Genomic DNA, 23764 nt, shown 5'->3' with positions numbered 1-23764 from the left:
ACCATGAAACACAAAATATAGCGGGAAAAGACGAGAATTTAACCGCCAGCAGCGTTTGAAACTGCGCCTACGCAGGCTGCGCCTATTGAAATCACAGTCCACTCGGTTAGGGTTAGGAGGGACGCCGGTGAGAGTCTAGCCTCAAACTCAGTGACTAGGCTCGAAAACGGTTTGTGTCCCCTGGGGTCGAGTGTTTTTTGGAAAGGTGTATAGATATGTAATGTTTCTACAGTATTTGTAGAAATCTTTTGTATGATACCTGCCTCAGGAACTTCTGAAAGGACGTAACTTAATTTGAAGCTTCAAGACTTAAGCTTGCCTTAGGTTCAGATGTTGAGCTGAGCATTAAAGAAGCTTTGCCTCGAGGCTTACTAGGAAGAAAAATCCCTACACAGTGTCATCAATTATCTGCCCCCTTTTAAATACGCCCTTCCTACCGTGACTAAACCTTTCTGCCTACGTTTCTTTTTTAATTCAAGCTCTGCAGCACGCAAGAAACACACCAATAGCACAGATAGGATTAGTTGAGGGGAAGTTTTATTTACAACTGCGCTTCTGCTTTTGAAGATTTTGTACGACGATTATCAAATCTAAGGATTCCAGCATGGGCATGCAAGAATTCTAAGAATAGGTTTTTCTTTTCTTCTCTTTTTTTAGCGCGGAGCATTTGGAGGTGAAGACGGGTTCCAGTCATGCACGCAAACATTTGCATCCATATTTCATTTCTGATAATCGTATGATGTTTCGGCTTTGCGTAACACTTGGAATTCTTGGCAGCATTAGTAAAAGCAGATACGAGCTGTCCTGTCTGAAGATTGCTGGGTTTGTCCGGATATTTGTTTTCCATACGACGCACACTCCCCTTCTCTGCTTTCCATAAACCTCGAACAGGTATAGCTTGAGCAAGCTCTCAATTACTAGCGAGCAGGGTTTTTTCTTTCTTCTCTTGACGTCAAGGACTCTCATGGGGAGAAACGGATGTTTATATGGCCATTTTGGTGTCTGCCCAGCTAATACTGGTCATTGCAACAATTTTTGCGGCAATAGCAGACTAGGTAAAATAAGGGTCACTGGCTGTGTTGCACAATACTCAGGGGTGGTTTATTTGTGCCATTTTGATCACCAGCATTATTATTCATAGTTCCTTGTTTCATGTCTGTGCAACTATATGATCTGTGTCATAACTTTTGCATATTGTGATTGTCAGATCTATCATTCTCATTAGTGTTCTGTGCTGTGCCTACGGATCCCCGTGTGACGGGTTCGAATCCCGGCCGAGGTGCCCGCAATCTGACGGAGGCTTATTGCAGAGGAGGTGCCATGTAACCGAGCTTTCAATTGCACTTCAAAAGATCCCCAGGTGGTCGAAATTAATCCTCAGTCCTAAGCTGGGGCGTGCCAGATGCCCGTCGTTGGTTTGGCACGTAAAGCCCCCAAATTTGATTTTGATTTGTTCTGTCCTGTGTTAATATGTCAAAGTTCATTAACTTCTACTTATGCCTGGTGAGTTCTCTGGGTCACGATTATTTTGTGATGTCATAATTATCAACGTATTTCATTTAAAATAAAGTATGGTATGTAATCATCTACCTTTCTTTGTTTTAAATTTTTGCTCTAGTTTACAATTTTGTATTTAAGTGCTTATTCAGGCATATATATTTAAAATGAAACTTAAAGGGATACTACAACGAAATAGTGGCGTTCATTTTTTGGTCTATATGTGTTCAAAAAAGCAGCATCACATCAAACATACCGATATCTTGTTAAAAAAGTCACGAAAAGGAATTAAAAAAAAAAATTAAACGATTAGCAAAGAGCACCTGGTGGATGTCACTAACGCCTCGCTTGTAATGCCCGTCTAGGAACCTTGACAGCTAGTGACGGAGGCTGTCTCGCCTCCGGCCACGACGAGAAAAGAGGGGCAGGAGGAACTCCCCTCTTCCCGAGAATGCCTTTTGTGTGTCGCAGAAGTCGCTATTGTCCCCCTACAAGATTACAGAAGATTAACCCGTCACTCAAAATTCGTACAAAGCAGCCGCTTCGGTGGCTGGGACGACTAGGCCATCCTCTCGACGTCAGCCTCGCCGTAGCTTTGCTCGTCTTGAGACGACCTACGTCACGATTGCGTTGGATGTCACGTGGTCTCCGCTGGGCCTTCTCCGAGCGCTTGCCAGAGTGGGCCGTTTATAACGAAAAATGCAGCCACCAGGCTCAAAATACAAACATGCGATGGGCATTTACAGATATTGTGGATCATATTCAACCTATTTTTGAACACGACGGGAATATTTCAAATATTGTTGAAGTATCCCTTTAAGTGGTTCTGTATTTGAGAAAAAAAAAAAACACTTAAATCGTCTTCATTTGGCCTTCAGGATCACGAATATCGAGATTATTTTTAAATTTGGTGCATGGAGGCTACAAGAAACAATTTTTGAAGTACCGTTGAAGTCCCTCCTTCCCGGAGCGTGACTTCAGATAGAGAGTTTTTGGAATCTCTGCTTCAGCGCCTATCAAAGCTATATATGCTTCTCTTGCTATATTAAAAAAAAATTTAAAAAAGATGTCGTGACTGTTATCAGTTTGAGGGAATATACATGGCAAGCTTGCAATTGCACGTGCTGTCCACACGAGCGACACGTGCTTGGGGGCCGAAAGATCTGCGTATGGCATAACGACTGGTCAGAGGGTTTTCGTGTTTTCTTGCGTTAAGTTACATGGTTACATCTTCGGTAAAAACGAACATGATATTCAGATTCACGGGATAAAAATACTCTAGAATTCACCTCTAACTAATTTTATTTTTTTCAAGAACCTCTTTAGCTTCCTTTTAACATTTCCTCATTTATGTTGTCTCATCTTTTTTGTGGCACTCAAGACCACGACAGGTCCCCAATCCAGCTCCATAGCCAAAATGTTTGGAGAACCCTGATCTAAAGAGTTAAATTGGCACTCTGCATCGATTTGTCAATGGTGGTAGTTAGCACGGTCACATCAATCCTGCTAACCTTTGTCCACTATCACTAAAGAAAACAAAACACGATTTTGACTAAGTTTGTACCACGGCTTCAAAGCTGTCAAAAGGCAATTTGGCTACTGCAGTGTAACTGCTAACGTTGGGTTTTAATGGATATCACGCAACTGATCACGCGATTGCATGCTGGCATCACTTATAGGGAACTGCACCAAATTGCTCCAAATGCACTGATCCAAAACGAGATTTTTTTTTTCTGCTTTGAACTGGCTGGACCACCCCTGAATGAATAACGTGAGAATAGTACCACAGATCAGCGGCACATGTAACAATAGATTGCACTATGGATTGAGACAGTGTGAGCTAACGTCTGTCCTGCCGGTTTAGCATAGATGGATGTTGTATCAGTTTGCGTTCATAGAATTGCTACTGCGAGTCGTACTGCAGGGATTAAAATTTCTTACCACAGTGGAGACATTGGGTGCCATTCTAATGCGGACTAACGTCTTTGTGTGTGAACATTCCCTTCTGTGTAAGCAGTCATCGACCGGATTTTACTTTCTAACAAGCTTTGCATTTGATAGGAACATATTTAAGGCCTAATAGAGCTGACTTGCAGATGGTAATGGGCTGTGTGTTCCTGGTCGTTATCTCGTATAGCCTGATAAAAACAAAGCCTTTTATAGTCTGCACCCTTAGACAGTCCACAGCACGTACAATTTCAACTTCTAAACGTGCCAGGTAAGAACACCAGAGAAACGTTTAACTTTGCTCAAGCCTGGCAATCCTAAGGGCCCAACTTGAGCCTAAGGCATTATAGTCCGTGCCAGAGTGCTCTTTTTTTGGCATCTCTATGGCTTTTCTTTGACTCGCCATATAATTGCCAAAATGCCAGACTTGTGCCAAAGAGGCCACGGAACCAGCAGTCAAGCCTAAATCTGGCACTTGTTCAGAAATTTAAGCCCAAGGTTGCCACATGAAAGCCAAACAACCAGAATTGAAGCTTAACTCGGGCACTTGTTTGGCGATTTAGCCCCTAAGATGCCAGATGACATCCAAACTACCAGCAGTGAAGCCTTACTTTGGTACTTGCTTGGCAGTGTGGGGCCAAGATACCCAGACTCTGGCCAATGAAAGTCAAGTTTTGCTTAACCTTGGCTTTTTTGAGCTTTTTAAGGCCGTAAGTTCACAGACAAAAAAAAAAAAAGAACAAGCTTTTCACCCAAAGAACTGTGCTAGCCGGGGAAATGTCCACTGGCTATAGTCCAGGAAATCTGACTGACATTCTTAAAATTAATGGTGTTTGTATTTTTTTTCTTTTTCTGTTCCGCGCAGTCTTTCAGCGTGATGGAGCTGCCGGTGCTGAACGTGCCTGCGGAAGTGACCTTCCTGATGCAGGCGGGCGTGGTCCGGGACACAGTGACGGTCGAGACGAGCGAGATGAACCTCAAGTCGCTCAAGGACATGGCTTGCAACTTTGTCCACAAGAAGGTGGGTTCCCCGGCGTGACTGAGATCAGTGAGAGAGTCTTGAGTTGCCGGCGTCAGAAGCAACCATGGAACAAACTAAGTTTCTGAGAGTGTGTCACCCTCCTCTTTTAGCCTTCCAAGCATAATCAAAAGAGGAAACTCGACTTGGTTTTCTTGGATTTTTAGACAGAAGTTAAGACGTGAAGCTTAGAAAACTGACGCACGTTTCGAAGTAAAAGTTTGCCATCATTAAAAACAGTAATTTTGGGGGACGTCATGTAAGGAAAAATTTCAAATAGTTTCATGGTTCCTGTGAAGTCACGGTGTAGTTAGACAAATATTGTTTTAATTTATTTTTTTATTTGGGTTACCTTAAACATTTAGAAGGTATTATATAACATAGAAAACATGATATAATATGCATCAATATTGCTAGTAGGCACCAGCACATAAAGGCACATATTTAGGGATGTCGCGAACCACCCCACGTTCGATTTCGAAAGGTTTCGATATTTGCGAAGCGCACTAAGGTTTGATTTTGAAAAATTTCAATATTTTCGTACCGACCGAGGTTCAAATTCGAAAAATTCACAACTTTCGATCACAGTGGAGTTTCAAATTCGAAAAGTTCAAAGCTTTCACGGTTTCTAAAATTTCGGATTCGAATATTTCGAATATTTTTGCTTCAGATTCGATAAATTCAAAGATTTCAAAATTCTTTGGAAATAAAATTCGAAAACTTCGAACGCTTCGAATTTTATAGACATGAAGTTTGAACAATTCAAAGATTTCGAATTTCTTTGTGCATAAAGTTAGAAAAGTTTGAAGGTTTCCATTCTCTTTTGACGCTAAACTTGAAAAAAAAAAAAAAAAAAAAACTTCGAAGATTTTGATTTACTTTCTAGCCCAAGTTTTCAAAGTTCGAAGTCCGGTTTTCAAGTTCTTTCACAGTTTGTTTCAAATAATGTTTTCACGACTCACCGGTTTTCACAAAAATCAAGTTTAGAAAAGTTAGGGTGTGATATCTAGATTCTGCGAAGCTGGTCAGGCAATTAAATGAGACGACGAGTGTCCCGGATGTGCTGGAATATTTGCCAGTGCAGAGTGACGTGTGACCATAGATCAGTAATTGGGGGGGGGGGGGGGGGGGGGGGAAGGGGGAAGGGGGAAGGAAGGAAGGAAGGAAGGAAGGAAGGAAGGAAGGAAGGAAGGAAGGGAAGGGGGAAGGGGAAGGGGAAGAGGGGGAGGGCGGCAGCGGCGGCGGCGGGCGGGCGGGCGTCTTTAAAGGGACACTGACACCCCCCAAAATGTTTTTTAAATTTTTTGCCAGGCGCTTTATTATGGTGTCGGAGGACTACTCAAATAATATTTTGCGACAGAGTAGCGTATTTTTTTAATAAAGCCAAAAGACGCAACTGCTCGAAACCGAAACCCGACGGAGGTCGGAGAAGTGGAGAGAAGAGTGTGAGTGGCGGAAGTCACGTGGCTACACGCGACCGTGTTCTTTTTTTTTTTTTTTCCTCCTTCCCGTAGCAGACGACATGCGGCGTACCGGAACTGTTCACCGAGCGATTCTTTTGCAGTTATGTATGTTCCACTCGTTGTTCTGTACTCCAAGATGAGTTGTTTTGTACATTGAGGAGTTGGAGATGAGTAGTGAGTGCCCGTGGTGAATTTTGATCGGCTCCGAAAAGAATACACCCAAGATGTTGCGTGAAGAGCTGGCTCACATGCCCTGCGTCCGAAACAGAAGTGGCATTGTGCGACAGAGTGTCCGAAAGATCAAAGGGATCGGGACCAATGGCTGGCTGCAATTCCTGTAGACCATTTACGGGCACCTCGGAAAGCGGACGCTACCTGATTTATATGCTCCTTGCATTTTGTGGAAAGTGATTACATTGAGTTCGCAGGTGTCAAAAAGGAAATCCCGTACCATTTAATTCAGCGACGTGTCGTCCACAACATTTGTTTCTTATTTTTTGTTTCTTCAGTGATAATTGTTTAAAAAGAAAAAGAAATGTAGACATCAAAAAATATTTAAAAAAAAGAAAAAAAAAAAAAAAGGGTTTCACTGGGGATCGAAGCCGGTCCTACCGCGTGTGAAGGGGACGTCTTTCCCACTGAGCTACTGGGGCTTACCGAAATTGGGGAATCTCTTTCCTTAGTAATAATTCAGCCGATAAACTGTAAGTTGGAAAGTTTGCTGCCGATTTTCCTCTAGCAAAAGCACTCCCGGGTCGAAGTCGGGATGCACCGCGCATTGGCGACATTCTCACGTAGTAAAGAAATCGTACGCGTGCATACTCAACTCGAAGTAGACACGTCGTGCTTGACGTTTGCGCGAGCGATGTCTTCAGCCACGAGAAGGGAGCGACGGCTCGGCGACGTCTTCATGCAAATCGGCTTGGTGATCGGGCGTGTCGTACGGGATGAATACCAGTTCTTTTGATCAGTCCCAAATTTCTCTTTTAAAGGCAGACAAAATTCGCCGGTACCGCGAACGACAGTTCTGAAATAGAGATCCCACGCCCGTCGTCCGCTGCCATCGCCGTCCCTGCGAGTCCCACGATACGCGAAACGCAACGAGGTAGAGGGGCTTAGAGCGATAGACCGGGGTTCCGGTCTGCACTCGAAAGTGACCCCCATAAGGTGGCTGCCATTGTACGCAAATTTGACCACTCGTCACATGACCAAACCAAATCCGTGACGTCACAGGAAAGATGGCAGCGCCCATGCAGCGGCTGGCCCCAGCTGGGCCGGAGCTTGTCGGATGCTTTGTTGATTGTCGTTCGTCTCGGCGAGTTGATTTCAGACGCGGACGCCGTGATATGAGGCCGTTCGACAGCGACTTCAGTGTTCAGCGTGGTGTCTGACGTAGGTACAAGGTGAAAATACGGAGGAACGGTGTGCATTTTGCTGGTGACCGACGGCGATATTGCCACGGAGGAGACAATCTGCCCTACGTTGCTCCCACCTCGGATTGATTCGGATACCGCAAGGATAAAATTTAAGGCGACGTTTCTGTGCTCTCATTGACCATCGGAACCGTCGAGATCTGCAATAAAGCGTGTGCAATATATTTGGATACACAGTTTAGCGACGGAAATTGCGTGAGTCGTGCTTGGCAGTGTGCAATCGTGGTGCCGCTTCGTTCAAATGCCCGAAGGCTCACTTTGGTTGTGCGGTGCCTCGGAGAGCTGCCTTGAAGCTGGTAGTTGCCGTGCCGTGCTAAATGATGCTTTGCTGCTTCCCAAATTGTTCCGGCGTAGACGTGCACTTTCACGGAGCACAGGTGTGCGGCGCGCCGAAGAGCTGCTTTCAAGCTGGTAGTTCCTGTGCCGTGCTTTAGGTGATGCTGTGCTGCCTACTAAATTGTTCTGGCGTAGACGTGCACCTTCACGGAGCACAGGTGTTGCAGTTGGTATTGATTCCGCTGGTCTGTCGCACGTTTCGTCGACACCAAAGTTTCATCAACACTCGTTACGTGAATTGCAAGCTGTATGGACATATCATCGCGCGAGTTACCGACCCAGTCCACCCATTCACGCCGCTTTGCGAAGACAGTCTGCAGCAGCTCATTACCAGAAAAGTGGTCTCGCATCGATTTCAGTTCAGCTCGTCCACGGCAGTCGCCAGAGAGGATTTATTCGGACGGAATGCCACTAAAGCAGTGCAGCTTCTTTAGTGGTCAGGATAGACCCTTTCTGTCTGTTTTGTTATATTGTCACGGATGCTTCCACCAGTCCTATTTTCTATCAATATTTAATACTCTGGAAAGTTCTGGGCCATGCTCAGCTGTCATTGTATGTTCTGGTGGAGGTGCTGCACACTTTACCCATAGCCCTTCACTCTGTGTGTACCCTGGCGGCTCCTCAGCCGAGTTGCCCGATAACAAGACGTGAGTGGCACATTATCCCGAGTCTTAAACCCCCGGCGAGTCGTGAACCAAGTCCTATCCCGAGCCCAGCAGAAAAACCGCAAGACGAGCGAGTACCACAAGGACGAAACTCGGAAATACACCACGAAGAACTTGAAATCCAAGCCAGTCGCTGCTACCAGCAAGAACCATAGCAATTAGGTCTTTTGCCAGAAAAAACCAAAGCTGGCTAAGCCAACAATGACAAACCTGTAGCAGCAAACCACATCCGCTCCCGCCATTGTTTGCATGCCCGTCGCAACTCACACTTTGATGCCCTTTCACGCAAGGTGCATAACACGTCGAGGGCTGGATTGAACAATATGACCGTGTTGCCCGCCACAGTGGGTAGATGGACAACCAGCTCCTGCAGAACCTATACTTCTCGTGGAAGAAACTGCGAGGCACTGGTTTGAGAACCACGAATCCTCCTTAACGCCGTGGGAAGTTTGCAAGATCGAGCTGAAGTGCATGTTCATCAGCCAACATTGGCGAGAGAGAGCCAATTTCCTGATTCTGTCCAGGACACGGCCCCAACAAGAGCGTCACCACCGTCGTGGAGGATGTTTTGCTTCTGATCGAGCACCCACGCCAACCGTGCAGATGCTACAGAAGACAAGAAGCTAAGAATCCCATGTTCCTCATGTGAGGAACAACACCTTCAGTAGCCTTGTCCGCAACCCCACGACAACAGTAGAAGGGTTCATATCAATGAAGCTTCCAACATTGAATGTACACTGCAGGCCCAAGCATGTCACTATCAACAACTCCCCAGCGTCGCGACACTCGAGTCGTCCAGCTGCAACTTCGACGCCAGCGAGATTGTTTCAGAAGTTCGACAGGCATCTCAACTGGAGACCTCTTTGAGCGAAGCGGCATCTGACGAAACGAGGGCGACTTATGCCACAAAGTCACAACGACCACCACCGGCCAATTCAACGAGACACCCCGACGCCGAAGCATTCCCGACGTCGGGAAGAACCAGTGTAGGTCCGCGCTGAACAAAGTACACAGAGGAAAGCGGAGATACTGCGAATGGCCGACCGAAAACCACTCTGCTACCACTGCACGAGGCCAACCGTGTCTGCTGGAGGTGCCCGTACCAATGAATTGGCCTGCAAGGGTTCGTGCCGAACGACCCTCGACCACGTCTCGATGAGCGTCCGGGGAAGATTGAGGATTATCTTCGGCGGTCTTTGTCCCTGGTGCCGACATTACCCCGAAGCTCGTGATCTACTTCATCTGGACGGGAGGTAAGCACGACAAAGCAGGTGAGCGGCGATGCAAGGAGAGTTGATCTGGTGTCGGTGGTCGTCCAAGGATAATACCTAATAATTTGCTGCCACTAATTATTTGTGTACACGCCACGAAGCACACAATTTTCAACTTTGAGGGAGAATGCCGCTCAGTGACCTTAACAAATAGAATGGTTGGTTGCTCTCAAAAGTGGACCGCAAGCATCACGAGACTTCACTTTGCCACACAAGACTTGCACAAGTTGCAGTGGTCATGGGATGCAGAATAAATCTCCATTACGAAATGGAAGTGAAATGGCTTGGATAGCAAACAAACATTGTTGTTAGGTACCAAGTCAACGGTACAGCAAAAGGCACAGCCACATAAGCCATACATGCCCGAGCTTGCTGCATTGATGCAGAAAACTACCAGGAACATTTTGCGGATTAGAAGCCAGCCCTGCAGCTTCAGTGCATCGGATGTCAGTGGGCGTACATTACGTATGATTGCAAGACGGCATCAGTCGTTCAGACTTGCTACTCGACCAAACTAAACACCGACATGCCAGGAGCGTCATCCCACATCAAGGTCCACAGGTATTACGACTGAACGCCTGACAGGAGACTGTCGCAGAAAGAACTCATTCTGGAACCATTAACTAATAGTCAATAATTATGTAATCCAGGGGAAATAAACATATTTCATACACTAACCAGATAAACCTATTTCCGCTCGCCTTTACGCCTCCAGAGTTTATACACCAAGAATTGTGTTCACCACACCCGCAGGTCCTTTTGAGGACACTCGCATCTCTGACCCTTCAATATTAATTAATGGGACATAACAGACTGGCAGACTTGTTGCATTGGGCTGCACTCATTCCACTTCTCCTGAACACACCTCTGAGCATATACTTTAATCGTATGTGTTGATGCAATGTTATATAGCAGGACACTTCCTATACGTATGACACAAGACCCTTTTGCAGAACCCCATCAAGCAACACAACTGTCACCATTTTGTTTCGGCGTAAAGCACACAAATGGGCCCCAGCTCACGTCGAATGCTAATGTAGCATTCAAGTCCAATAGGCGCTGAGCCGAGTTCACAGTGATGGCGGACATAACATTCTTGTCGAACTAGTGTCCAAAGTATGAAAGCCTGGGGTAATTAGAGTAGTAGCTACTGTAATTCATTTCATCACAATTTGGCAAACAGCAAAGGCTACAGTCTCGGTGAGCCAATATGTACGTTGGAGAAAGGCACATGACAACATGTCATTCAGAGTGCTCGTTTGCACAGATTTGTCACACACCTTCGCTTTGTCTCTCTGATTGGCTCGAGGGGGCTGTGGCGGTTGCCCTTTTCCAGGTTACAATGATACGAAGTATAGGCAACCCACACTTTTCAAAGAAGGCTATTGAAGAGACCGAAAGGAATGGTCAACATTTTTCAACAAGACTGCTCTTCAGGCAAGGGGTGAACACAAATATGAATCATCTTATCCAGGTAATTAGACCAAGTAAATAATTGACTGACTAATACAATGCAGTTTTGATGAAAAAAGTATTGCTGCAATAAATCCTACGAAAGAGAAAAAGGTGCAGTTAATCTATGCAGACACAAAAACAGTTGTTGTTATTGCAAGTCGAATAGCTTTGAAGCAGGTGCCTGCAACGATTTATTCATCCCCACACTCAATAAAACGTCATCCTCGTAGCTGAAAATAAGTGTGCACTTCGCACTCACCATAAAAGGAAGAAAAACGATTGAATGTAGAATCGTCGATTAGCACAAAGGGCAGGATCGCAGGAACTTCCTCACTAAAGGTTGCTATGGTTATTCGGTGACGCAGGCCTGAAACAGCTTCTCCTAGTCCCTAACGCGACGTATACCTTTCGCGTCGATTCTTAAACATTCCAACGTTCAAAACAAAGCTAAGAGAATGCGAAAATTTTATGCTAAAAGCACTCAAAGTTCTATCGATCCTCGAACAGATCCCAAACCGAGCACCGGTACGGGGATACGGCTGTCTCACAGGTGTTAATATCCAGATGATCCAGAGCGATCTTGCGCAAAAAGGGTATAAAGTCTCATTCTTTCATATTTTCACATTATACCTGCGTCAGCGAGCACGAAAAAGCCCGAAATCGTCGGAAAACCGCTGCACATCACGGCTGCCGCCGCACCGAACAAACTCGCATCCGCCAGCTCTGGGCGCTGCCATCTTACCTGCGACGTCACGGCTCTTGTCAGGTCACGTGACGAGTGGTCACATTTGCGTAAAACATGGCGGCAACCGGGGGGGTGCCACTTCCGAACTTCCGGTTTATCACTCTAAGCCCCTCTACCTCGTTGGCGAAACGACGCACGCACAGATTGCTTCCGGTTGTCTGTGGAACTTTTTTTTCAATCAACGTATTTGCAGCTTTTTAGAAGCCACAAAAAATGGGTTTCATATTTTTTTTTATTTTTAATATTGAGTGTGTGCCTTCAGTGACCCACGACTTTGATTAAATTTGGTGGTCGCATCGATACCTTAGAAAACGGCCCGTGACCACGGAAAAGAGAGTGAGCGAGACTCGAACCGGCCAGTTCTTGATCGGCGGTTTTCGGGCGGAAAGAAACCGAACTTCGAGCCGTAAATTCTGTTCTGGGTAGTTGAGCTCTCATATGTCACGTACAACTAAAAACCTCGGCGAGCATAAATACCCTGTCAGTGTCCCTTTAACCTGCAGTAGTGATCACACGAACACACTGTTTTACAAGACTCATTCAGTTCGAATTGGCGAGGGGTGAGCAGGATGTTGAGGCTCAGAAAAACCTTGAAGCGACCTGGCAAACTGCCTCGCCACCCCTTGCACGCTGGTAGTAAACCGATCGAACGCCGCCCGAGTGACGCTGGCATATAGTAAGTTAAGTTTGTAATTGTCCTGGGGGTTTATTTTCTGGGACGGAGGAATCGCCTCACAAAAAGCCGACACAACTCGAGGTCGAGGAGTGTTCTGCCATACAAGTGGCGTCGGAAGAGGAAAAACGGGGGGGAAAGAGGGTAGCCGGGGGGGGGGGGGCCGCGGCTTCACTTCTCTTTCCCCCCTTCCAGATATTTCGGACTGTCAATGAAAACAATACGGGGAAAGAGGGCGTGGTCGAGCTTATTTTAATCTGAAATTATTTATGCGTATGTATAGCTACAGTCGCTCTTCACTGCATAAAAGATTGCATAGATGGTCATTGTTAGAAACTCGTTGTCAGGAGGCACTACTCGTCACATGCTTAGTGGTTCGGAAGTTCAAAGCTATGTCTTTTCGACCTAAATACCTGTGCCAATAGTTAAAAAAAAAAAAAAAATGCGGAGATAAAAAGCTGGAGAAAAAAAAAACTATCAAGAATTCACTGTAAGTGTTGTATTCTTGCATATTCAGAGGTTTAGAACTTCGAAACAAGTTTCTTTTACCAAAATGTGTACAGGCTAAAACAAACACGTCCCAGGAACGTGAAGCGAAAAAAAAAATATTTTCTTTTAATGACGTGCTGGACTTGAACAATATTAGAAATCTTCTCCCATGACTTAATTTATTCCTTAACGTGAAAAAACAATAAATACATTATTTTTTATTCTGCAGATGGCAATGATATGTGCTGTTTGTGGTGTTAATTTAAATGCGATACCTCGAACAACTTAGACGAAAATAAATATCAAGTTTAGGACATAATTGCATGTAGATACATGTTTGGACATTTCTTCAAAACTCACGTTGAAAAACAATAATCACATCTTAAGAGAGCACTTACCTAGGCTATACATAGATCCTTCTTAAAAAAGTATAACATCTCTACCATAAATAGCTTCGGCTACAGCGCACTTCAAATCTGGCAGAAACGATAATCATAAAAAAAACCCGTCGTCTTTCCTCGCCCCTTCGGGAATTTATTTCTTTAAAACTAAGCATGCCAGAACATTGAAACAAACGGCATTGTCTTTCGTTAGGAAAGCGGCACCGCGTGTAAAAGTTTACGAAAAAAAATATATTACGAATTTACTCACTACTTGAATTCAAATAAAACCATCCGCCGGTCTTTCGAAGTTTGACGAACGTCGAACTTTTACCCTAAAAGTTCTAAGTTTGTCGAACTTCTGACTTTTCAGGATTCGAAAGTTTGAAACTTTTCGAATTCTCTTGATAAATAAGTTTGAAAGTTCGAAATTCATCGAATTTTTTGGTCACTCAAGTTCGGAAGTTCGACAAGCATCGAACTTTGCAACGCAATAAGTTCGAAAGTTAGAAAAAGATAGAATTTTTTAGCGTAATAAGTTTGACGGTTCGAAAAACGTTGAACTTCTTAGCTCAACAAGTTCGAAAATTCGACTTCCGTCGAATTTTACGATGTAGACAATTAAAAAAAATTTTTCGAACCGCTTGATTCTATCATCGTAACTTTGATTCAAAAAAAGTTTGCGGCATCCCTACACATATTATGTCCTGATCGTATGGAAAACATGAACGCTTTATTCGTCACCGATGATCGGAGACATGTTACCAGGATCCGGTATTTTTGCAGTTCCCGGAGCACGGCCTAAATCGGCTGAGCGAGCGCCTGCTGCTCTTCCGGCACGACTACAACAACGAAAACATCCTCCTGCCCATCAACGCGGCTTCCGACGTGGCGGAGGGCACCCTGGTGGAGGTTGTCGTCTCGGGTAAGGGTCATTAAGATCTCCGATCCGAACTAGCTTGATCAAGCTAGAAGAGATGCAGTACAGCTGGAAATGAGACAGTCCAGCTGGAAATGAGACGACCCAGCTGGATATGCCTCACTAGTTTGGAACGTCCATCCGTACCCATTCGTTATGCCTAGAAGAAAAACTAGAAGCTGTTCAAGACCAGGCCACTCGCTTCATCTTTTGTAATCACGTGCCTACTACCAGTATTACTGCATTGAAAGCTTGACTAATCCTCCCTCTGTTGAAACACTGAAAAAAAATATTACACTCCCCGTACGGTTACACAAATTATATTACCGTAATATCCCGATAGATGGCCCACCCCCCCAAATATAGCCCACCCCTATTTTTGTGATGACTTGCGATTTTTTTTCAAAAACACCGAAAGATAGCTCATTTTTAGTAATTGCAGAGCCCTGGCCAATGGTGACCTTGGCAGAAATGGTGTTACTTAGCAAATTGCAAAATCTAGAGCTGGCTTTTTTGTTTTATCAATCTTTTATTATCGCACATCGAAAGTGAGCGCCTACTCCTTACTTTCACCCGATCTGCTCTTAATATTAAGTGGGCTGTCTCTCAGAATACTACAGTGCAATCCACTTACAACATTAGTAGGAAAACCCAAAAATTTGATTGTTTTAATCGACTTTCATTGTATCTAGACTAGAAACTGAGCATTTCTAATCTAGAAACTCTAGAAACTGATCGTTATATCTGGTATTGTTATTAGTGGATTGTGCTGTACTACTTTGTATATCTCCCCTTGCACGGATCCCACTCAAAACTTAACTGGTTACACCTAGAGCTAATCATTTCAAGATGTCTTAATTACAATTGGCTGTCTCCGACCGAAATTATCTTCCTGAGCACATTGTTTGCATCCCAGTTGTTACTTCCCGAGCCGCCGTTGCCAATCCCCATGTCATTTAATGTCATGTTTGTATATGTTAAAAATGTAACCTAGTCTATATTTTATAGTGTCTCTTTTTTTAAAATTTGTCCCCTTTTCTTATGAATACCCCTGTTAGAAGTTGAGGGTCAAATAAATCAAATGTATGAAATTATCTAGTTCAAAGTGAGGCAATCCAGCTGGGAATGAGACAATATAGTTGGCTCCAACTGGAAATGAGACAATCGAGGTGAAAGTGTGATAATCCATTTGGATACAAATGGGAATGACACAATTCATCTGGACCCAGAAGGAAATGAGATATTTCAGCTGGGAATGAGGCAATCCAGCTTAATCCTGATGGAAATGAGACAATTCAGCTGGATCCAGATGGAACAGACATAACCCAGCTGGATCCAGATGGAAATGGGACATTCTAACTGATCCAGATGGAAATGACACAAACCAGCTGGATCCAGATGGAAATGAGATAATCTAACTGGATCCAGATGTAAATGACACAAATCGAGATGGATCCAGATGGAAATGAGATAATCTAACTGGGTCCAGATGGAAGTGACACAGTCTAGCTTGATCCAGATGGAAATGAGACAATCCAACGGGTTGAGACAGACTGGATAGAAATGAGGCAATCTAACTGGATCCAGATGGAAATGACACAATGAAGCTGGTGTTGAGACAGACTAGAGTCACTGAATGTTCCCAGAGTTTTGAATTCCATTCAGTACTCTTACCAGAAGTCATTCTCGCAGAATCAAGTTCTGATTGGCTGGTTTAGACTGTGGCGGAAGGTATCATTTGGCAATCTTGTGGGTTGACAAAAAGAAGTGTATTTAAAAAGTTTTTGCGTTACCACGGCTATGGGGGTACGCACAGGTGGGAGCTCATGGGCATCAATGAGTCGGGATCGAATGGAAGGTGCAATATTTTTTCTAGTTTTCTTATATCAAGTAGCCGCTAATCTGGTTCGCCAAAGAAGATTTCCACCTCTCTTGCTCGCTCCAGTTGCGCTGGTGTTGCGTTTTTTAAATCTTTTTCAAGGCGAGAGAGGAAGACGAGACAGCGAAGAGCAAGTCGCGCACTGTCGGAATATGCCGTGACTCGGTCCTGAAATGAAGCTTGGGGGGTTTGATACCCTGGGAACATTCAGTGACTCTAAGACAGACCAGATGGAAGTGAGGCAATCCAACTGGATCCAGATGGAAATGCCACAATCCAGCTGGATCCAGTTGGAAATGAGACCATCTAACTGAATCCAGATGGAAATGAGACAATTAGCTGAATCCAGATAAAAATGAGACATCCTGCTGGGAATGAGGCAGTCCAGATGGGCATGGTAAAACAGTGCACATGTTTTACATGTCGATTTACCAACTAGCTCAAATTGCTACTTTAGAACAGTTTGTATGGAAATGAGACACTCCGACAGGATTCAGATAGAAGTGGCACAATCCAGATAAATCCAGATGGAGATGGGACAATCCAGCTAAATCCAGATGGAAATGAGACAATCCAGCTGGGAATGAGACAATCCAGCTGTATCCAGCTAGGACCAGTTCCATAATCCAGCTGCAAGTGAACTGATTTTCACCTGGGAAACCAAACATAGTAGGGAACAGACTAAGGTCATCCACGCTCCTTCATTGTTTCCAGCATCCATGCTGACCCAGCTGTTTCTTTCACCCTTCCTCCCATCCAGCAAACAACCCAAGCGACGACGTGCAAATCCGGCCACACTCGCTCACGGTCCACTCTTACAAGACGCCCACCTTCTGCGACTTCTGCGGGGAGATGCTCTTCGGGCTGGTCCGGCAGGGACTCAAGTGCGAAGGTTGGTGCTGGACTTCTCTCCTCGTTCGGTCCGTTTTTGGACTAGTCATTAAATAGTTGGGTCCCTGTAGTTTGTTGCCAGGTTTCGAATGAGAGGGCAGGCTCCTTCCAGTAAGCTTCCCCCCTTGCACTTCAGCAGAACGAATGATGGATATCGCCAATCATAGAAAGGTCCTATCGAGGAACAAGCTGTGTTTATTCCATGTCAAATGTTGCACTTTCGAGTTTTGGTACGAAATGCCGACAGTGAAAATATGCTTTTGAAACAAATTTTAGCTTGCCCCTTTATGGTTCTAATTTTTTTTCTCCACACCTTCTGAGATGGCTGCTTATTGTGGTACACCCATATGATGATGCAGAAATAATATTTTAGGGTAAGGGTGCTAAACTTGACTTCCTGGAAACCTAGTGGGTTCCTTGAAGTATCTTAGGGGATTCCTTCGGAGTTCCCCAAACTTTCTCTAGGCACCTTGGAGTCTCCAAAGTTTCTTGGTCACCTTTACCCCTAACTAAAGGATCTTTTCATGCTCATGTGCGCTTTAAATCTGAGCCATAACTTGACATCTCACTGTGAGAAAAGTACCTGTTTGTCTTTTCAATGCATGAATGGTTCTCGATAAAATATGTAACCTTACTAACCATTTTTTTTTTCTGCGAATGCCAAGAGCACAAGTTCTTTTTTGGGGCAACTGAAGATTTCTCCACAGCAGTCTGAGAGTTTCATTTTACAAGAGCACATCTATTCTCTTGTCCACCTCATAGGCTGTGTTTACATGGTCACAACAGTGGCTCATCAAATCTTGATGGGACCACTATGATTGGGTGAAACAGGAAGAGAAACAAAGATAAGATCTGTGTGATTGGTCCCATCTTGATTCGATGCATAACAGTCACATTCATGGAAATGCAAACATAGAAGCTTGAAAATGATAGGTCAAACTGATCCTGATCAGTTGTCTTGTCTGTGCAGGGTGTGGGCTCAACTTTCACAAGCGGTGTGCCTACAAGATCCCCAACAACTGCAGCCACGCACGTCGCCGGCGGTCGTCCACTTCGATGTACCCTCGGAGCCCCACGGAAGCCGTGCAGAGGACCGCTTCCAGCGCTGCCACCTTCAGCGACGACCACAATTCGGTGCCTGTCCAATCATGCGCTCCTTCTTGATTGGCTCAGAGCACGGTCTCGGGAAGCTGAAGGCAAAGGGAAAATACTCGGAGGGCAGCAGGTTCATCCCTCCCACTTGGGGACAAACGGGAAGGGAGATCAGTGGGCAGCAGGTCCCATATTTTTCCCCACTTGGGGAGAAATGAGCAGAGAGGTTAGCAACATGTCTTATGTTTTTGTTCTTCAGGAAGAAAGGGAGCAGGCCCTGTTATTTTTCACTTTGAAAGAATGGTGGGCGGGGATTGCAGCAGGCCCAATATTTTTTACTTAAAGAACAACAGGGAGGGGAAATGGGTTAATAGTAAGTCCCATTTTTACCTGCCTGGGGGGAGGGGATTGCAGCAGGCTCAATTTTTTTTTACTTGGAGAACAACAGGGAGGGGAAATAGGTTAATAGTAAGTCCCATTTTTACCCACCTGGGGAAGAACAGAAGTATAAGACAGGAGCAGCATTTTTCCCCCTTTGGAAAAAGGTTGGGAAAGAGGGTACAACATGTCTGATATTTTATGCTTGAGGAAGTAGGGGAGTGGGCCTTATTCCTTCTCACCTGGAAAATGTGGAGAGGAGTTTGGAGTGGGCCCACTTCTTTTCTACTTTGGAAAGAATTGGGGGAAATGAGTTGGTGGCAAGCCCTTTTTTCCCCATTGAGGAAAGAATTGAGATAGAAGTGGTTGACGACAGGTCCCTTTTTTTCCCACTTTTGGGGAAAAACGGGAAGGCAAGTTAGCAAAATTTCTTATTTTTTATGCTTGAGGAAGAAAGGAAGCAGACCCTATTGCCCCTCACTTGGGGAAGGATCTGGAAAGGGGTTTGCATTAGGCCCATCTTTTTTTGTGGGGGAAGAATGGAAAGGGAAATTGGTTGGCGCAGGTATGTTTTTCCTATCTGGGTAAGAATGGATATAGAAATCCGTTGACAGTAGGTCTTATTTTTTCCCATTCGGGGAAAAACAGAGACAGGGTAACATCATGTTTAATTTTTGTACCTGAGGAAGAAAGGAAGCTGGCCCTATTTCTGGTCACTTGGGAACGATGGGGAGAGGCATATGCAGCCAGTCCACTTTTTTCTATTTAGAAAAGATTGGGGATGAAAATAGGTTGGCAGCAGGTCCTTTTTTCACTCTAGGGGAAGAAAGGGCAGAGAAATGTCTTGGCAGCAAGTCCCGTTTTTTCTTGCTTGGAGAGGGATGGAGGCAAGTGTGTTGGCAGCAGATCCAATTTTTTCCACTTAAAAAAAATAGGGAGAGGTTTGCAACATGTTTACATTTTTTGTACTTGAGGAAGGAAGGGAGCAAGCCTCATTTTTTTTTGGAAGAGAATGGGGGACGGGTGTTTTCAGCAAACCTAGTTTTTTATACTTGGTGAAGAATGGGATGAGAAATGTTTTGGCAGCTGTTCCCAGTTTTCCCCACCTGGGGAAGTCGAGCACAGAAGTGGGTTGGCAGCATTTGACATTTTTCCCCACCTGAGGAAGTATATAAATAAAAATAAACTGGCAGCAGGTTTTTTTCTTTTTTTTTTTTACATGGGGAAGGGAAAAGTATGTTACCAAGTCCCTTTTTTTTTCTGCCTAGAACAGGAACGGAAATGGGTTGGTAGCATTTCCTGGTTTTTCACATAAAATAGCATGAAAAAGACTTGGTGCAGGGACCTTTTTCTTTCATTTGGGGAAAATAGGCACAGGGTAGGTCAGCAGCAGGTCCCATTTTTATGCTTGTTCTTCCCTAGTTGGGGAAGAATGAAGAGAGGGTTTGCAGCAAGTCTAATTTTTTCCACTTGTGAAAAAATAGAGGGAAAAAATTAGTTCACTATTCAAACCTATTTCGGCTATCCTTGCAGCATTTATATTGACAAATTTTAAAGTAATACTGTTGCTATCTGTAAACAAAATTTAAGCCTACACATGGTCAGAATCCTTGAAATTCAAGTTATCAAAGTTTTAAGGGGCTTGAATCACAGAACTCGGTTGAAGGCAGTCCTGCGATATGGCACCATAGCATCCGGTAGCCCCTCAGATTCCAGTGATAAAAAAATTTCTCATTCAAAAGGGCCTTTTTTCAATAAAGCAGCTTCTCGAAACCATGTTTGAAGTACATTTGTGTCTTCCTTTCTATTTGGGATTATGGACTCGTGTCAAGTGTTACTGACTTGCTGAAGAAAACCCCTTTTGGTTTTAGCTTGCGTAGTACTACAAGAAATTATTTCAGCAGGGCATGCAGTGCGGGCCTCACAAATTTTTAGACCTGGTCGTAGACCATGTTAGTTGTTTTCTGAGTGTCTCACGCCACAATAAGGCAACTAGTTAGATGCTATTTTTTAATTTTTTAATGTGATAGTGAACCTAACTGGGGGAACTATACTCAGGAAAAAATTTATATGTTGGCAATCCCACTGAAAGAATTTGTGAATAATACTGATCTAAATTCCAGGATGACTTAGGCAAAGCACTGCTAACTAGCCTCTGCAAAAGAAAGCATTTGAATATTGTTAATTCAAATAACATCTGAACAGTTGTGCATTACATAAGGGAAAAAAATTTAGACTGTGAGCCGCCTGCCAGTGCTTTCTGTAAAATTAAAGTAACTCTGATTGTTTGCTGAGGTAAGTTTACTTCTATGTTTTTCTAGCCGCGCAGAATGCATTGTTTAACCCCGCTTCTGCCTTGAACATTTGTGATATGTAGACGGATAGACCTATGAGATCTGCTCTAAAACCAGGCGGTTCTTACGTTTTAACAAAAAACATGCCTGCATGCGTAGTTCCCCGCGGCTTACATGGTGTTCCAGGTGTTGCGGCCGTCGGAAGGATTCTAGCAAATTACGAAACTTGCATAAGCTTTCCATGTAAAGAATCGGTCCTGCATTGGGTGGCAGGGCCCACGAAAGATCATGCCTGCTTTTCAGAGATGGGATTGAATTTTGGAGCGAAAAGCTTACCTGAGATGCGCCGCATCCCAAGCTTGTTCCCGGGATCGTCGCAATTTGTGCCCCCCTCAAAGAGGCACGTTTATGAAGCGTTTTGTTTAGTATCCTTGAGACATGCATTGCAGATGAAGCTAGATGCTGCTTACATAAACGTTGCATGCTTTGCTTTCCAGCTTGTGTCTTCGTTGTCCTTTGCTGTCCGGGGTATAAAATGCGAAATTCCCGCGTGTTGCTTAGACATTCTCCGAGCTGTGAGAACTTCTTCATTCTCACTGTGGGGCACTCTGTCTTGGTGGCTTCGCTTTTTCTTCGTAACATCCTGCTGGGTCGAAATCGCTGTTGCATCCGTGGCTCACTATACCCCGTTGCAGGCTACGAAATGCGGAACAGGCTTCCTCACGCAAGGCCATCCACTCTTTCCACTTGGCGTCTGCTCTGCTAAAGTGCTTCGCCTGAGGAAGCCTGTCTCGCTTTTCGTAACCTGCAAACAGGATGAAGCAGACCACGTCGAGTTTCAGAATATTTCGAGGACACAAACAACTAGCTGTTCGAATAAAGCACCGAGGTAGTTGAAGCCGGTGAGAGGGACTTGAGTATGAAGCTCCCGAATACCTCAGAGTGGCAGCCAGCATTTTGCCGAGACGTGGCTACCTTGGGCCGACGGAGAAGCAAAGTCTCTTGGCGAACCTTTCCTCTTTTTTTTTTTTATCCACACAGCGTTGCGTCATAACGCCGGTAGTTCTTGGGACTTGGATCAGACGTTGCAACGCAGGAGGATGCAATGTTTCTGCCCAAACGTGTTGAATGGCTCGTCGAATGCATGCCGCCTAGAAGAACTGATCCTTAAGTCAACTTTTTTGTTAAATATAAATCATGGTTTCTTAAACTGGGTTGCAGGGGACCCAGGCGCTCCCTGGGGTACCCTCGGTTGTTCCCAGAACTCCCAACATTACTCACCGTTCCTTCCTCCTAAGCGAAACATCTTTCCAGTTTAAGCACTATTGGAGAAGATCAGTGCCTATGGTGCCTATTGATGTGTCAAGCCCTCGCTAGTATGTACACTACTGTTTAGAAGCTCTGTAGGCCTCTGCATTGCTTTATTACCTTAGTGCCAAGACCGGGAAGGGTTGTTCTTTTCCTATCGAGCAGGAGGGAAATGTTTGATAACCTGTGCTCTAAACCAGAGGTTTAAACACTTTTCAATCTGCCTTCGAATGGTAACCAAGGAATTCCTCCCGACCTCGGCCTTGATGCAGTAAAGAACCCCAGAAGCTTGCAGACCTTGTAAACAATAATGCACATACTGGGAGTGTTCTGCTCATAGCTACAGACCAATGGATGGCTCACATCTGCTAAAATAGTGCTTTAACTAAAAAACGCTTTGCTTAGGTGCAGGAATCATCAGGCTTATTTTGGGTGCTCGGAAAGTCCCTCGGGGCACACTAAGAAACCCTTGGGTTACACCTTGTTTCACCTTTAATCGAGACGCAGCTGACACTACGAGCTCATGGGACCAATCAAACAGTGTCAAAAGTGCAAGTCACTGGGCCTTCCTTGTACATGATTGCTTTGGTGATAATGAAACGCGCACAGAGACATGACGAACGCCATATTGGTGCGCTTTTGATACTGTTTGATTGGATTAGCTCGTAGCGCCGGCTGCGTGTAGACTTAAGGTGAGATAAAGTATAGAAACCCTGTCTGAAAATCTGTGCTCTAAACCACAGACTCTCTGCAAGTCCTCACTGGTTTGCCGAGTGTGTTGACGAGCATGGACACACTTGGCTCAAACGGATCTCAATCTGGGGTCAGAAAGCATGTTGACGGCGTGCCATTTTTCCCCAGCACACGTCTCGAACAAGCTTCATTCTGGGGACAAATCATGTTGATGTCCCCATTTTCCCCACCACTCGTCCCAGAAGAATCTCATTCTGTGGGAAAGACGAGACTCTGGAGACATTGTGTCGACAATGTCCCCTTTCTCCCCAGTGCACATCCTTAACGAGTCTCGTTCTGGGGACAAATCGCACTGACAGCTTCCCCACTTTATTCCCCAGTTGCTGGCCACGTCCCCGGCTAGGGAGAAGCGCTCCCCGTCGCTCAACATGGGACGTCCTGCCTGGGTGGACCGGGAACTGGCGGGACGCATCCGCATCCCGCACACGTTTGTGGTCCACTCGTATGCCAAGCCGACCGTGTGCCAGCATTGCAAGCGGCTGCTCAAGGGCATCTTCCGCCAGGGCATGCAGTGCAAAGGTGCCTCTCCTCTCCCCGTCTGCGTTTCGTCTGCAAATGGCCGACTCCGGGGCGGGGGGGGGTCGCATAGGTGGCTAATGGAGGGCAGGCAGCATGTGCGCTCCATTGTCTTTGATCGGGTAAGAACAGCGTGGAAGTTCTTTCATTGTCAAGCCTCCAGCACGAGCTTCTTGCCTTCGATAATGCATGCACAGTTAAAGCACGGCAGAGGGGATAGAGTACATGCCGGAAGCCGAGCATTCGAAAGGCGCACGATGCCGTTCTCTTCCTGTCAGTGACTACAGCGTCTGCTATCGAATTTGATACAAAATTGCAAATTCTTTGCTTATTTCATCTAATAAAATGAATACCATAATACC

General features: G+C 45.0%; 1 protein-coding gene across 2 annotated transcripts in view; it reads left to right on the top strand.

Annotated features, from left to right (window-relative positions):
- LOC115309242 (serine/threonine-protein kinase D3) overlaps nt 1-23764 on the top strand; it is a 200447-nt gene that overhangs the window by 141595 nt on the left and 35088 nt on the right. For both annotated transcript variants that reach the window (XM_040218016.3, XM_029967432.2), the window contains 5 exons: nt 4310-4465; nt 14159-14297; nt 16931-17062; nt 18032-18195; nt 23207-23405. In XM_040218016.3, the coding sequence (XP_040073950.1) occupies nt 4310-4465; nt 14159-14297; nt 16931-17062; nt 18032-18195; nt 23207-23405 (790 nt within the window). The remainder of the gene's footprint in view (nt 1-4309; nt 4466-14158; nt 14298-16930; nt 17063-18031; nt 18196-23206; nt 23406-23764) is intronic.

This window comes from Ixodes scapularis, unplaced genomic scaffold (assembly GCF_016920785.2).
Source record: "Ixodes scapularis isolate PalLabHiFi unplaced genomic scaffold, ASM1692078v2 PGA_scaffold4__175_contigs__length_147842914, whole genome shotgun sequence".
In the NCBI taxonomy this organism is placed as follows: Eukaryota; Metazoa; Arthropoda; class Arachnida; order Ixodida; family Ixodidae; genus Ixodes; species Ixodes scapularis.
Note: the sequence above shows the minus strand (reverse complement) of the source record. Positions and strands in the feature narration are given on the sequence as shown.